This window comes from Pteropus alecto, unplaced genomic scaffold (assembly GCF_000325575.1).
Source record: "Pteropus alecto unplaced genomic scaffold, ASM32557v1 scaffold239, whole genome shotgun sequence".
Lineage (NCBI taxonomy): Eukaryota > Metazoa > Chordata > Mammalia > Chiroptera > Pteropodidae > Pteropus > Pteropus alecto.
Window position 1 is genome coordinate 6,720,408 of NW_006494613.1, and position 18,155 is coordinate 6,738,562.

The 18,155-nt window shown below is 31.0% G+C and overlaps 1 protein-coding gene across 4 annotated transcripts in view; it reads right to left on the reverse strand.

Moving 5' to 3' along the window:
• The window catches only part of ROBO1 (roundabout guidance receptor 1), a 385,827-nt gene that overhangs the window by 311,876 nt on the left and 55,796 nt on the right, over positions 1-18,155 (reverse strand). For all 4 annotated transcript variants that reach the window (XM_006926234.3, XM_015600202.2, XM_015600203.1 and 1 more), the window contains exon 2: positions 7,525-7,851. In XM_006926234.3, the coding sequence (XP_006926296.2) occupies positions 7,525-7,851 (327 nt within the window). The remainder of the gene's footprint in view (positions 1-7,524; positions 7,852-18,155) is intronic.

Below are 18,155 nucleotides of genomic sequence, written 5' to 3' on the forward strand. Positions count from 1 at the left end.
TTTAGAACTAAGCAGAATGCCTAGAAAGTTACACCCACTATTTTTTTGGATAAACTATATGTTGGTATTCTTCATATTTTTATTTAATTTTTGGCTTTTTAAGAATAATATTTTAATACCCACATTGTGTTAACAAAGAAACAGAAAAACATTCAATAGTACATTATTCTAACCTGACACAAAAAAAGTTGAAATTGATAATTAATGACAGCTTAAATTAATTTATATCGTATTAATTAAAATTAATTATACTAAAGTTTTTGGGTATGTTTTATAAAATAAACTTGTCACTGAAGTAAAAGTTCTAAAATAAATACAAATGATTCTCAAGTTACTCCTTGTATGGGGAAAGACTTCTAGCATTTAATCATAAGTAAATTAGGAGAATTAAAAAGAGGAGTGATATGATGATAAGATCTGAGAAAAAAACAGATCCACCTTGTTATTTTATTATTTTTTAAAGACAGTAATGTTGATGTGAAGAGACACTGCCAAGAAGTTCCCATAAATAACTAAATACTGAATTGATTTTCCGGAAGCCTCAAGGGGCTTTATATCTAAGCATCAACTAGTGTTGAAATAATCATCTTAGTACTTTCCAGCATGTATAAACACTATCTACTTTTTGTGAAAATAAAAGGAGTGGCTCATGAGACTGGTAATGTAATATGTAACCTTTAACCCCAAGATTACTGGATTGAATCTGGTCCAGGATGGTGTATCTTATAATATTCAGTGGACAGAAATTGTTTTGTAGCTTTTAATATAAAGAGCTCAACTTTTCCATTTAGTCTTTATGCCATAGGTATGTGTTCCAACATATCTTATGTCTTTTTTGGCAATATAAAAAAAATGGAATATTAATTTATTAAAATTGTTTTACCTACAGAACATATAGGAATGCTAGACTATCTAGAAGGATATCCACCAAAATTTCAGTGGTAGTTAATTAGATCACAAGAGCATGTATTTTAAAATGTTCTATACTGAGCATATATTAGTTCTGTAGTCAGAAATAAAATATAATTTTTCAAAGTTATTTAAAAACTATCTCTGTAAGCTTATTAATCATCTTTTTAAAGCTGTGATTAGCAGTAAAGAAAGTGTATAATGTGCCCCTAACTCTAATTATATCTTTCTACGAATATGCTAAAGATTAATATCTAACAGTTATAGGAAATGAAGGAAAAACAATAAAATTTTGCCTAGTCAAGAAGTCAACGGTACACATCTTTTGAGCCTATAATTTGTTTAAGAGTAGTTTTAAGATAAACTATGTCCTGTTAGTTTTTATGAATTAATAGTATATTCTCTGACATAGCCATCTTCTCTAACACTCATATTAAAATGGTCAGCAAACTTTATCCTTTTCTACTAAAATACCCATTAAAACTCAAATCTTCTCTTATGCCCATCATCTCTACCATTTCACATGAATGATGGAATATAGGTTTCTACTTTTATATTTCACATTAAATACTCTTTGAAAAGACAGAACAAAAAAATAAATGAATAAAGAGAATCTTTACAAGCTTTCAAAAGAAAATGTCAGCTGGCTTCTCTCTTAATGGGGTAACCAAAAAATGCTGCTCTTACTTTTCCAACATAAAAGAATTTGTACATTTACTTGAAGGCATAACATGCCTACACTTGACTTATAAAACAATTTAAATATGATATGTGGATGCAACAAGTTGTCTGATGGACTTACTACTACTTACATCCTTGAGCTCTCCTAATACTTTCCATGAGTTTCTGATTTTTATTTCTCAGTTACTTAAGATGATAAAATAACTATAAATACAATAAAAATTCAAAAAAATTACTTATAAAAGGCTGTACTATAGACCGAATGCTTGTGTCAACCCTCCTCCCCCCAAAAAAATCACATATTGAAGCCTTAATCTCCAATGTGATGATATTTAGATGTGGGGCTCATGGCAGGTAATTAGAGTTGAATGATTCCAGGGGGAGAAAACCTCCATAATCGAATTGGTACCCTTATTCAGGGAAAAGGGGACCAGAGATCCCCCTCTGCACGATGTGAAGAAACTTGACATCACAACTGACCCATACTAGCAGCCTGACCTCTGGCTCCCCAGCCTCCAGAACAGTGAGAAATAAATTTTGTTGTTTAAGCCACCTTGTATGTGGTATTCTTGTTGTTACAGCAGCAGGCACTGAATAAGCCAGGAAGCAACAAAATTATACTGATTGACAGCAAAAAGTCAAGTTTTAAATGAATATAATCAAGTCATTGAATTTAGCAATATGTCTTCTTTACTTAAGTGAACAAATATGTAATTATAAAAAATTGAATGTTATCATAACTGCAAAAGTTATAAAAATGAACTTTTTATTTGTTCCCTGAACAAAAATGATTTAAATCAATACTATTTGCATGTCCTGCATTAGCAATGAGGATCCAAGGTTAAGGATAAATTTCTCATACCACTGATTTCAATTCAAGATGGAATTTAATAATATTCAATACATGCTCTACTTAACCAGAAATTAATTTAAGAAAATTTAATTACTGAAGCATTTTATTTAAATTTTAGTATATTAACACACCTATCTTCAGCTTCATAAAGAGGTCAGAACTGACTCCACTTTTGAAGTCAGAAGCATCCAGATCCAATTTATATAAATAATCCTAATGTCTAACTATACTGGAGCCAAAGAGAAAAAAGTAGTGAAAACAACAGCATCTACAATTATATTTATGATTTATAATTATGTGACAGTCATTATGCTACACACCTCATTGCATTATTTCCTTTAATCATGAACAAATTTTGGAACAAAGAGTCAGTGCATTTTAGAATAGAAATTTACAAGAAAGTAAAAAGATATGGTAAAATCATTAAACTACATGACTCTTTAACATTTTTTCTTTGAACACATAAACAAAAATAAGATATATAAAAATGTTTTAGAATCTAACCAATGCACTTGAAAATGGCAAGTTTAAAAAAAAAAACTATGAGACAAATTAAGTAGAGAAAGCAAGGACTGTTTTTAGATGCGATATAAAACTAGTACAATTTCAAAGATAAAGCCTATCATATCAGTGCACATACCCATATGCAATCAATCAATCAATCAATCAATCAATATTTTATAATATAATAACACATTCTACTTCCACCTGCTCATCTGAACAATTTAACCTCCAGGAATATTCCTTCCATCTGTCTTCATGGTCCAGATTTTGGAAGTACATTCTATTGTACCTAAGCAAGCACATGAACACTTAACACACACGGTCAATTCACTTACTCATTTCACCCAAATGAAAAATATTGGATAATATTATTGTATTGCAAAATACAAACATTTTACCTCAAAATAATTACTATTAAAAAGCATCTCAGTTAATAAAATCTGGGGTATCTTATTCTTTTATTCATTGGGAAAAATGATGTTTTTTCCCAGAAAGATAGTTCTGTGATTTTACTGCTAAGACAGCCAGCAGATGTCTGCCTATTCTGAAGGGAATTTCTCTTCCACAGGAGAAAACAGCTTAAATAGAAAACAAATAGCCATATGCTGACTGTGCACTGCTTAGCAGATGATGTGGAGAGTCATGTTCTACAATGGAAAGCATGAGGGTCAAGGTTCAAATTAATTTTCCTTAAAATTCAATGTAATTACCCAAGATCCAATTATTAATTAAATATAAATTGTATCAATGAACTGTGCTATCAATTTGTGCCAGATATAAAATGGAGTTCTAAATTTAATAATCGGTAATGTTGGGTATAAAAGAATAGATCCATAAGACATTTTCATAAACATTTAGTAGACTTTCAAATAGAACTAACAGAAAACAAACAAGAAAATACTTTTTGCAAGATGATTTTAAAAAGCTGGATTTGAAATTGAATAGTGAATTTTCATAAATCTTAGAAACAGCAATTCCTTCTAAATTTTCCAATTTAATGTCCCCATCTAGATACATCATTTTTGATTCAAAAAGAAAAATAATCATCAAAAAATAAATTTTAAAAATGCACCTGTGATTAAAAATTTGTTTAAGTTACAGAGAGATACTTCCAAAAATTCCAGGTAGAAACTTCAGGTATAAAAACTACCATATACTTATCATTCTAATTTTTGTACTTTATAATTTAGTAAGATAAGTTTAATTGCAGAGAACAAGAAATACAGCTTTTACCACATGGCTAGGATCAGCTCCAAAAAGTTGGCCAGTGCTTTTCACTGGATCTAACCTGGTTATAATTAGAACTTAAACAAAAATAAAATCAAACAATTCTAATAATAACCAATAAATACAATATTTTTGGTACATTATTTAAATGTAAATAAATATTGAAAACAATAGACAAAAATATTATACTTTCTATACAGAAATAAAGGTTTTAAATGACTTTCTATATCATGTTTTGTAAATGTTTATGACAATTGCTAGGAACCAAAAAATCTAGTTGTTGTTACAGCTGTAAAACTTGGTTTAAAGGCAAATAAAATACAGACGAATGTTTTTTAAAGCATTACCAACAACTGTGCTGTGAAACGTGTGTTGCCTCAAGACACTTTTGTTATTGCTATTATTTTGGGTTATAGTTTCACTAAGAAATTTGATGCAATCTCTACCTTCCTGTGTCTGAGCCTTTGGGAAGAATAAGAATAGTTCTTATTGAACTTCTAATACTTAAACTAAGGAAATTTGAAAAAAAAAAAAAGTAGTAATATTCTCAGAAAAAAATTAAACCAAACTATAACAGCACTTTATAGATTTAACCTACATGAAATATGACCTGTATTTCTCTGCCCCACCCCAACAACAGTTATTCACGTGATATGTAAAATACTTTGAGGGCATAAGCTTATTTAAATATGGTAAATGAACAGCAACCATTACCTAAAATAAATAATTGAAATAAATGTGAATTTAATTACTACATATCTGTTTGTAGTGTGCTGAAGCAGGAATTTACTAAATAATAGTTTCTAATTTTTTAAAACCATTTTAACTATAAAGTACTTAATTTTTCCCATATAACTTGTGTCCAAATAATATAATTTGTCCAAATACAAACGTTTTTAATTATTGCAATTAAACCAGTATAAAAATTACTAGAAGCAAACATTATTCAAACTTTTTTCAAATAATTATTATTATCATTTACAAGAATCCTTATGATCAAACTACCCTTATTAGTATCAAACTATATTGGATAAATACAAAGTATCTATACATTTCTCCCTTTCCAATTGTTTCTGAATATGATCTTAAAGTTTTTTAAAGAACGTTTATTAAATTTTATTCGGTAAATTATAATACTCTCTTTCTCTTGAGCTTGAAAACATTTGGGAAGCATAAGAAATATCACAGTAAAATCCGTGAATTTTGCATTAGGAGACTACGTATTTGAATATTTTACTGGTAAAAGTTATTGAACGATCTTTTGTCATCCAATTACATGTTGGCATATTTGATGACTAAGACTAAAAGAGCTTTTCCCATAATGGACTCTTGACGTAATACAATGTTTAGCTTAGAAAGAGAACTTAATTGGAAATTTATAGTATCTTAAAATATCGACACAAAAGCTGGCTCAGAAAAGGCAGCTCTCTAAATCCCAGTGCATTAGGACTTTTTGATCGTCTGAGGCAAAACTAGAGGTGTTTTAGAAAGGAGGTTCTAGATGGTAAGCATGTAGACCTTCTTTTAAAGTCTATAATCTTTTATTTATTTATTTATTTTAATTCTGACAACGTTAAGAAAGCAAGTAGAGTAGGGAATAATACAGAAATACAGGATGATCTTTGATATTTCTGTTGGTATACACTTCATTTATAAAGAATTATAATTCCAGAGGATAAACAATCACAGTTTTTCCCTCCTGAACTTTAGTTTCTTACCTACTATATATAGGAGTTGGCTAGGTCATTTACATCATCTTTCTTGTTTCTCTAAATGTATTCTCTAATGTTAACTTAAATGTATCTCCACAGGAAATAATTAATCTTAAATATAAATGTGTTAAGAGTTAGAAAGGTGCTCATAACTTTGAAAATGACTTTATCAAAACATAATATATGTCCTTTTATAAATAAGTTGAAACTTTAAACTTTTTTTGCTTGTGCTACATTTAAAGTTGGGCTCAAAAAAAAAGAAAGAAGAAAACAGCTTTCCATTGTGGTTATAGCTTCTGTGCATCTCACACTGATTTAGTTCTAAGACCCTCACTGAGAATCAACCCAATAAGAGAAAGAACAATAAGTTAATTATCAATTAACAGTGAATACAGAAATATAAACTTAGGTTTCAAGTAAATGTTTTAAAAATGTGAGTGGCTAGTTCAGACATAGTTTTAAATGGTTACTTTAATATTTTATTCTACCTAAATTTTATATCAGACATCTTTGGCATTCTGACTCAACTTAAGGATGACAGAGTTCTGTAAGCATGATTGAATCATCTAAATTTTCTGGGGCTGAATCTACATTAATAATATGATTGAGTTGAAATAATCTGTTCTTAAATTCTTTTCTGTCTATGATTTTATAATTATGTGTGATTCTATATATTTAAGTTCTAGTTGAATGTTGGAAATAATGTTAATAATTATGAAAACTGATTATAAAGTTAAAATTTTGAACACAAATTATATCCAAACATTAATCATTAAGTAATACATAGTTAGAGAGTTTCCCATATAATTATATAGTTAAACTTAAACTGAATTAGATCTAAATTTCATTTGTCCCTCTAATCCCTATACAATTCTTGATTTCTGTCATATATACATATACACAGCTGGATTCTTTCAAGGGAATGAAACTTTCTGGCTACCTCTGGAATGTTTATTGAAAACAAGAGAAGCCTAATTCTTATTCAAATACAATACACATCTAGATTCTAGAATAACAGTTTAATCACTCATCAATAAATCCTTCTTAAGGTAATTTCAGATGAACTGCTTTTCTATTGTAAAAAGAAACAACCATAAACTCCCTGAAATGTTACACATGTTTCTTCCCAGGGTGCACTATAATAGCCAAGATAGTAAGGTATGAGGCATATACATACATTTATCTGGATATAGTTTTATCAAAAGTATAACATAGTTCTAAGAATTAGAACCATTTTAAAACTATATGTTATGTTACTAGTTTTTCTCCTAATGAGAACAAATATCCTATACTATTCTCCTAATGAGAAAAAATATCCTATACTATTCTTTCAGAAACATACTTATATCAAATATATTTTTAAAAGACAAAGGAGGGGAATATATTGATTTCAGTGAAAAGGTTAACAGTAAACAGCTCCAAATCAAAAGTAATATAGTTCAACAACTATGTATAAATCCCAATTTAGCTTGAATAACCAGCTAGGATGAGGAACAGTGATTTTATTCATACACAAAGCTAGAGATTTTCCTCAGGTAAAGATGTGATATAGGTTTGATTTTTTATTGTCATTATCAAGGTAAAAGATCCCACTTTTCCATTCCCTTCTACGAAACACAGAAAGCCCATTTTACTTACTAGCTACCTCCAGCGATGCATTGTGGCTCACAGCCTCTCCGAGGTAATTCCTTGCTACACAAACGTAGACCCCTTCATCCGGCCTACTTTTTCGTCCATGCACTATTCTTAAGAAAAATAAAGATCCACTTGGCAGCAACATTCGGTGTGAGCGAGGGTCATCTTTATCTGTCTCCACTCTCTCCCCTCCTTTGTACCATTCAATGGTGGGTGTGGGGCGGCCTTCAGCTTTACAGTTCAAAGTTGCAGGTTCTCCTTTTGAGACTATTAAATCTGAAGGGTGTTCAACAATGCGAGGTGGAAAATCTTCCTGACGAAGACGGGAGCCTGCAGAAGAATTGACAAATAACTTCATATCATCACTTGAAATCAATTAAAAGTCTTATTTTAAAAGCCTATGCGTTAGCACTACTATTTAAACACTGAGTAATATTGACTTACCCTTCCTAATCTATTTACTAACTAATCCTTCTGCTGTCCATCTTGACTACTCCCCCCAATTCCTGAATCCTCTCACCTTCTATTTAGAAAGTGTTTGTTCTTGCTTAAATTTTGAATAAATCCTGTCTGCTCTTCAAATCTCTTGTTCACAAATCCTTTCAGAATCCATCACCCTGTCTGTGCCATGTATGTGCCTGTTTTTTGCAGAGGAATGCTTTAGATAATTGTTGAGTATTACAAAAAATGGCATGGCTTCCTGGAACCTCCTTTTTAACTAACATCAATCAACACCTTCACAAAATATACACTAATATACTAATGAACGTTTATATTCAAATATATGATGAAACTTTTCTTTATAGAGACTTTTATATCTTCCTAAATAATAAAAGTATATATATTTTCCACACTATGTTAATAAATTAAGTTCATTAGTCTCCTATAATTGCGCTGATGTTTTAATAGACTTCAAAGATGAAACGTTAAATAACTGAGTTTAAGCAATTTATTAAATATATTAAATGGGAAAGGATATTACATGAGGGGTTATATTCTAGATCTTATGTATTACTTAATAAATGAAGTCCTGAGTGCATGTGCCATTTAAATATTGTGGCTATACCTCGTTTTTCTAATGAGGTTTTAATCCCTAAAACAAAAATCAAGTTTCATATTTTTTAGCATCCCTACCTTATTACTGCCATGGATAGACTTAATATAAAAATTTCTTAGAGCTTTCTCAAATTCAACATCCCAATGCTTAATTTAACTGTGCTCCAAACCTCATTCTCATTCAGTGTTCCAATCTCAATGAATAATGAAAAGTAAAAACCAGTCTTCCTTGACACCTCCATTTCTGTGTCTCTGACCCTCCCCAGAATTTCTCACATCAGTCTATTCCATCTCCATCTCTACTGCCAGCTACCATCCCGAATCAAACGTCTATCAATTGCCACCAGGATTTAAGAAAGTTCTTAAATAGCTTCATTTAGAAGTAGCCAGATGAAGACTTTGAAATGTAAATAGAATCTGGGTCCTCCCCTACTTCAATGGCTCTTAAAATAAACTCATTGCTCTTAAAGTCCTTAACAAGATCTACAAGAGCCAGAGTGTTTATTCCTCTATTTGGCTCTCCAGACTCTGCCTGTTCCACTCCTTACTCCAATTTCTTCACCTTAGGCTTCTGTTAGTTCCACAAATTTTCTGAGCTTCCTCTTGTCACAGGCCTATGCCTGCCACAGTATCTGGGCTCAAAATGATCTTTCTATAGTTTATACCCACTCTTCTTTCAAATCTCTGCCCTCCATGATATTTATAACAAAAATTAAATGCTCCTTGTATAAGCCTAAATAACACTATATAGCTACCGTTGGTAAAAATAATCAGAAGTACGATTTAAATTCATTTGTTTGATATTTTGAATATTATCTGTCTGTCCCATTACTCTGTAAGAACAACAGATCTGATTTTGCTTGTAGTTGTTCCTCTTGCGCTTGGCAGAGTTTATATTTACATAAACAGTAAATATATGCTGAATAAATAAAAAAATGAATAAAGTGTTCACAGGAAAGACCTATTTGAATGGAATGATCTGAAGCTTAATAACTATGCATCCTATACAGAGACTTTAATATATATATATTTTTTTTTAATTGTAGCCAGTGTGCACACTCTTTAATCTTTATAGGACTGTAATTCTGCATGGTTATTAAAAACTGTTATTAAAAAATGTCAGTTGACATTCTTTCTTAATGAAATCAATACATGAATGATGAAACTAAAATACCTATTATTTGCTTACATCCACCATGAAACAACAAAAAAAATATAATCTGAAATGTTGAGTAATAGTTTCATAAACCAAAATATAGAGAAATAGCTTTAGTTTAGTGCATGGTATACAGCATATTATAAGTTCTTTTAATGAAACTAGGCTCTAAAAGAGGAAGAAATAACCTGCAACATGAAAAAAAAATAATAACTTCAAAACCTGTACTCTCTCACAAAGGCTATATTGAAGTCAAAATAAATATAAATTGAATTCTTAGATTACTCAATTATAAGTGCTGTAAAACTTCAGAAAATAAAGCATTATAATATAGTACGGGCCTTTACTTTGGCTATAATTTTAAAAGGTGGATGCTAATGAGGATAGACTGCTGAGGTAATATATATTTAACTAAAGCAAATTTTATTTTAAATTCTGAAAGAACATTTCAGATAGGAAATAGGGTGCATAGGTTGCTGTGAGAATACAAAGAAAGGGTAGTTAAGACTATCTGAGCAAGGCCAAAAAGGCATCCTATGACATAAAATTCGAGAGGAGTCTTAAATAAAGAGTTAAGAAGAAAAAGAAAGGAGATGATTTCACCCAGAGGCACAGTGACAAAAGAATATGGTACGCTTACAGGACTTGCAGGTAGGTTAGTATGGCCTGAGTATAAGATGCATGTCAGAGATTACGAAGCATGTGCCTGAAGAAGTAGCTAAAAACAAAATGTGATGGGCTCTGCACATCAAGCAAAGTTCTAGAACCTGACTGAAGGCAACAAGAACATTTAAATATTTTAAGCAAGGGATCATGTTTGATTTTGAAGAGCTCACTATTAATCGTATGAAACTGGACTGTAACAGGTTAAGCTAGGAAGGGATGAGTCAGGATACTTTTGCACTCTCCAGGCAATAAATTCTGGAATTTGAACTTGAGTATTGACAGAAGGAAAAATAAAAAGAAGAATCTAGAGATATACAGTTAAAATATCAACAGGATTTACTTGCTGGCAATGTGAGGAAAAATGGAAATGAAAAATGCACAGGATGGAGAAGGAGAGAGCAGGGAGATTCCAAGTTTCTAATATGAACCATGAATGAAGGGCAGTCTCAATGAAGTTAGAAAATAAATAAGTGGGATTTGGTAAGAGGAAAGACAGAGGAGACAATTCATTCAGTGTGAGACATGGAGAGTTTGGAGTACTTCTAGAATATCCAAATGGAAATGAAAAGTTGCTAATTAACTATCCAAGTTTGACCTCAGAAAAGAAATCTCAACTGAGACTGTAGATGAAAATCAAGTTAGAGACTGAAACCATGAAAAAGAATAAAACTACCTAGGGAGATTGTATAGAGGAAGTAACAGCCAGTTACAGAACCTGGAGATTGCCCAGGCTCCACTAAAGTGCAATAGAGCTCAAGACTCTCTCGATCCCTAACCTGCAGTCCCATATAGCTGGACCACAGCCAGAATAACTTTTAGGAATAAACTAAGACCCAAGTTTTCACCATGTTTCTACAGCAGCATTCAGTAAAAGACCTTTAGTAATAAAAATGCTTTCTATTCTATTAAAGTCTAAAATTTCAGTATCCTTTCCTCAAATAGTTAATAGGTATTGCTTAAAACAAGAGTTACAGTTATCAGGGTGTATTGGTCTTGCTATTTACATTATAATTAGCCAGAAGAAAGTTATAATATGCAGCATTTCTCAAACTATTTGGTGACTGAACTCTTTTTATTTATCTTTACATAGGACATCCTCACTGACCTTTGCTTCTGAGGAACACACTAAACACACACACACACACGCACACACACACACACACATTCTGAAGAGAATGAATAGGGTTAGCGAAAAGTGAGTTACTTGTCTGTAGAGCCAATACATTTGCAAATTATAACAAAAAAACATAGAAATCTCACATTTCTCATAACGCATAAACTCCAGGAAAGAAACTTTCCAATAAATCCTGAATGGAATTTTAACAAGTGATTAGTTAACCTCAATAATAAAAATTATAAATAGTAATTATCATCGCTATAAAAGCTTTAATAAAATTTTATTATCTAAACAAAAAAAAAGAATGGAAAAGAAAATCAATATCTGTTATCTCTTTTATCACAAATACATCTTTATAAGGTGGGTGTTATATCTGGTGTCCTCATGGGGGGACTGAAACTCTCAGCTGTCATTCAGATGTAAGGTGGCAGTGCTGGAATTCAATTCTAGTGAAATTCAAAACCTTTGCTTTTTTCAACTATTCCATAAATACTGTTAAAATTAATACATTAAAATCTAAAACATGTTTTGTTCACTCTTATTTCTAAGGCTGGAAGTATTAATTTTGATTACTTAATTTTAAAATGCAGATAATAAAAACAGCAGGAAGCAAACCTGATAACATCTGCAATTCTTTTTTCATGCCTTCATAGACTACCTACCTGTAAATCAATTGTTTTCAGTCAATTAACTCAGTAAAGACCTTCATGATGAATAAATGGAGATACAAAGTTTCCTTATACTGAAAAATATAAAGGTTGCTTTTCTAAATACAAGTTTGCATTTTTTTCAGTAAATATTCTTATATTATCAGTTTTTAATATTCTGAGAACTTCAATTTCTATACACTGTGTACACAATTAAAATTCAATATCACTGGTACCCAAGTTTTTTCCACCAACATATTTTGAGAAACAAGTCATTTAACTTCTATCAATAACCATGACTCATTTTCTTAAGGGGCTAATTTGAGGGAGTTACACCAAGATCCAATAGGAAAGAACACATATGAAATGCAGAAGAATATAGACGAAAGACCCTTAGTGATTGCAATCATCTACTCTAGAAGAGATGTCCGCCTACACTTGGTCACAAAACCTCTCTATATAACTTTCTTGATTTATTATTATTAAAAAATCTCTCTTCAATCATAAATGCTGAGTTCCTATAAGCTACCTGACAACCACCATTCTAATTATGCTAATTTGGGTATTTTTTAATGTACTAAGATATAAGGTTATATTATACTTGGCAAAACCAACATCATTTCAACTATACTCTGCATAGGAAACATTTTTAAAAGTTATAGAGAAGAAAGGGCGAAAGAAGAAAAGGACTGATGGATAGAGGCTTTAATGAGAACTAGGATGATAATGCCAGCTGCCCTCGGCAAGAATCCTTGGAGAATATCACACGACTGACTTCAGGCAAGGCCAGCATCAGGGAAAAGTGCATGGCAGGATCCTCTTGACAACTGTCCAGTCGGAAGATAAAACATAAACATGAGTGACTGAAATATCTAAATATTTACACAACCACAGCTGGAAAAAGATATACACATAAGTGTTAAGTATTTCAAAGAAATATATCAAAGTCATATGAGATTTATGATGAAGAAACCAAACTCCTTTGAATGTAAACTATTCCTCCCTTTAAGACATCACATTTACAGAAACACAGCAAGTAACCACATAAGAGACTGATCTTGTTACACTGACCTTTGCTTCTGAGGAACACACTAAACACACACACACACACGCACACACACACACACACATTCTGAAGAGAATGAATAGGGTTAGCGAAAAGTGAGTTACTTGTCTGTAGAGCCAATACATTTGCAAATTATAACAAAAAAACATAGAAATCTCACATTTCTCATAACGCATAAACTCCAGGAAAGAAACTTTCCAATAAATCCTGAATGGAATTTTAACAAGTGATTAGTTAACCTCAATAATAAAAATTATAAATAGTAATTATCATCGCTATAAAAGCTTTAATAAAATTTTATTATCTAAACAAAAAAAAAGAATGGAAAAGAAAATCAATATCTGTTATCTCTTTTATCACAAATACATCTTTATAAGGTGGGTGTTATATCTGGTGTCCTCATGGGGGGACTGAAACTCTCAGCTGTCATTCAGATGTAAGGTGGCAGTGCTGGAATTCAATTCTAGTGAAATTCAAAACCTTTGCTTTTTTCAACTATTCCATAAATACTGTTAAAATTAATACATTAAAATCTAAAACATGTTTTGTTCACTCTTATTTCTAAGGCTGGAAGTATTAATTTTGATTACTTAATTTTAAAATGCAGATAATAAAAACAGCAGGAAGCAAACCTGATAACATCTGCAATTCTTTTTTCATGCCTTCATAGACTACCTACCTGTAAATCAATTGTTTTCAGTCAATTAACTCAGTAAAGACCTTCATGATGAATAAATGGAGATACAAAGTTTCCTTATACTGAAAAATATAAAGGTTGCTTTTCTAAATACAAGTTTGCATTTTTTTCAGTAAATATTCTTATATTATCAGTTTTTAATATTCTGAGAACTTCAATTTCTATACACTGTGTACACAATTAAAATTCAATATCACTGGTACCCAAGTTTTTTCCACCAACATATTTTGAGAAACAAGTCATTTAACTTCTATCAATAACCATGACTCATTTTCTTAAGGGGCTAATTTGAGGGAGTTACACCAAGATCCAATAGGAAAGAACACATATGAAATGCAGAAGAATATAGACGAAAGACCCTTAGTGATTGCAATCATCTACTCTAGAAGAGATGTCCGCCTACACTTGGTCACAAAACCTCTCTATATAACTTTCTTGATTTATTATTATTAAAAAATCTCTCTTCAATCATAAATGCTGAGTTCCTATAAGCTACCTGACAACCACCATTCTAATTATGCTAATTTGGGTATTTTTTAATGTACTAAGATATAAGGTTATATTATACTTGGCAAAACCAACATCATTTCAACTATACTCTGCATAGGAAACATTTTTAAAAGTTATAGAGAAGAAAGGGCGAAAGAAGAAAAGGACTGATGGATAGAGGCTTTAATGAGAACTAGGATGATAATGCCAGCTGCCCTCGGCAAGAATCCTTGGAGAATATCACACGACTGACTTCAGGCAAGGCCAGCATCAGGGAAAAGTGCATGGCAGGATCCTCTTGACAACTGTCCAGTCGGAAGATAAAACATAAACATGAGTGACTGAAATATCTAAATATTTACACAACCACAGCTGGAAAAAGATATACACATAAGTGTTAAGTATTTCAAAGAAATATATCAAAGTCATATGAGATTTATGATGAAGAAACCAAACTCCTTTGAATGTAAACTATTCCTCCCTTTAAGACATCACATTTACAGAAACACAGCAAGTAACCACATAAGAGACTGATCTTGTTAATATTCTGTTAAGATGCAACACACACACATAATTTTATTCTTTTTTCATATTTGTGATTTTATTATTTTTTTCTAACATGGCAATAACTTTTATCTCAGGGTTTTGCTTATTTACATTTTTGAGCTTGTTACTGCATAATAGATTGAGTGAAATGGTATTTATTTTATTAATACAGTCTCGCTTTAGTCCAAATTTCTTTTTCATATTCTTCGGTAGATAATATTGGAAAAACAAAAAAGATTAAAATATCCATCTGTATATCATATTCAAACATCTTGCAGCACAAAAATTCTTGAAAAATTGCTAGAAGCACAAGAGATACAAGTTCAGTGAGTAGCTGACAGATGCATAATGAATATTTATAGACAATTTGGTGATCTCTGTCCGAGGTGTGAGGGGGTACAAACATTTGCCTTATTTGTAACATATTGATATTTGTAAAAGAATACCAATATTCTTAAAAAATCCTTGCCTCTTAATCTTTTTATTTAAGCCCCATTTACATTTTAAGGAGCAGACACCCTCCAATTATTAACATAAATCCTATTATGGGCACCAATCCTATAATTTTCCTGTCAGAATTTCATCCTACGAAGACATATTTGTTAAAAATAAGAAGACAGCATCCATTAATTAGTCATTGTGTAAAGAGATGACCTAAATATCTTCTATTGTGCAATACACAGTTCCCCAATACTCATATTTTCTATTGGAATAAATATAAACACAGACCAGTCTACAGAAAAACTAGATAGTTTCGCCTGAAATTATATAAAGAAATACAAGGGAAACAGAATACATTAAAATAACTACATGATTAGAGATTCATGCCATTTTCCTTAGATACTATGTTTCTTCCTAATTTCTTTTTATTATAATTCTCCCTAAAGATTGCCAGGGGAGAGGAGTTAGCTAAAATTTAGAATAATTTTGATAATTAACCGAGTGTCATTGGTAGTATCTGTTATCATCTAAAATGATTAGCAAAATAAGCCAAATCTTATTCTAGGAGTGAATCCCTGGTGTTTTTGTAATATTCCTATAGAATTTAATATCATATGGCTGTATTCCCAAAGATATGAGACTGACAGTAGCATAAGTTAAATTTTAGAAAGAATATTGCTTGTTCTCCTCCCCCATTTTTAATAAGGTAGAAGAGACATTTTTTGTCACAGAAGCTACTAGGGCATTAACTGCACGAATTGCCTCAGCTGTCTCAAATCTGGCAGGATTTCACTCTGAGCTATAACAAAAGGGACTGGAGGGTTGAAGTTGGTTAGCTGAGCTCAGCCTTCCTATTTGCCCTTTAGTAAAATTTCCAATTAACATGCAAATAGGAGGATTTCTGCCTTCTGTGAAACACCAAACAAAAATATCTGTATATCTTATGGTACAACTTCTCTCACTGCACTATCCATCAGTTTACCTATATACTGTAACCTATACTGTATTAAGAATTGTGCTAAGCAATAGCAACACAAAGAAATATAAAATAAAATCCGTGACCTTAATAGCTTACAGTTCACCAAGGGAGACAGAAATATTAACAAGGATAATATTAAAAAAATAAGAACCATAGAAAGACAAACAATAGTAGGAGAAACAGAATTCCACAAAAAAGTAATAATAGGCAAAAAAAAAAAAAGGTCAACTACTGTAGCATTTGTGGGGAAAGTTTATTAAATTTAGAGAATGGATTCAGTTTACCTGGGTTCAAATCTAGCCTCTGCTACTTGCTAGCTGTATGAACTTGGATAAATTGCTTAACCTCTCTGAATATTTATGTGTAAAATGAGTATACAAATAATACCTATACTTTATCGGTTAGCACAATTCCTGATGCAAAAAATAATATTACATTGTCCCATGGTTGGAACTGTTCATATACTATTTGCATAAGCAACACTGTTTGATTTCTGTGATTCTTCTCCTCACGTTCTCCTAGAATTACATCAGAATTCTTATTAATTTAGAGAGAAATCAATTACTTTTTTCTAAATCTGTAAGAAAAAAGTTGTAAACTAAGCCAGTCTCCTAGCTTCAGTTGAGAAGTCAACACAGAATAATTTTCCATTTACACAGTTCTTGGCAGGATCTGGCAAAACTCCAAAAAAACATCTTTCAAAAGAGATGAAAAATAAAATAAAACTAGAGTACTTAGCACAGCCAACTTGTTTACTAAGAATCATTAGAGTTTGACTCTCTCTAAGCCATCTGTACTAAAGCATTTCTGTTTCTTATAGAAAATATCCCTCATAGATCCACTGATTAAATGTATGACTTTTAAAATTTAAAAGACACACTAATGCTTTTAAAATATTTCTGAGAGAATAGTAGTATTGTCTTTTTTTTTCTTTTTCATTACAAATAAAAAATTCCTATGAGTAGCCAGAATATAGATAAAGTTTGTAACTGTGCAGAATAATACTTCAAGTCAACTCTCTGTAGATACACTAAGGTTATCAAAATTCACAAATAATACTTTATTTACTAATGCTCATCCTAATGGACAAAAATATTTGGGTCTGAAAATATAATAGCTTATTTTGGCTGTTAGTATAATTTTTCAAAGACAAAGGAATTTGGACAATATTTTATACTATGAAAAACAGTATTTGGGTGGTCTTGTGAATTATTTTTTTAAGTGCTATGGAAATATAGTTTCTCCGAACATCGGATTTTCAACATATTAGGATAAATTACATGGCATTGTAATCAATGTTAATCTACACTTCATTTCTTTATATACAATATGGAAATAGCAGAGTTATAAATTTGAGCCAACTAGAACCTCAATATACAGAACATGAGCCAGACTTCCTTACTGAAATGGCAACTCAAATATACTCTTACATCTGTATGAAATAAACTTTGCTTACCTAACTTCCTCTATCATGAATGTAAATTTCTGAAGACAAAATCTTTATTCTAAAATTAATCTTATTCTTTTTATTTAAAATATGTTTAAGTCATAAATTTAAAGTAAAAACAAATAAGGATATAATACAATCTTTAACCATATATTTTTTTTAAAATTGCATAATATATATATCAATTCTTTTTCTAAAGAGTTGCATTAGATTTTCATAGAATCTGTACATCATATAGAATTTACTAAGATTCGATAAGCTTAAATCAATTAAAGTACTAAAGATAAAGCTTTCAACTTTACTTCTTAAATTAAGTAGTCATACTTG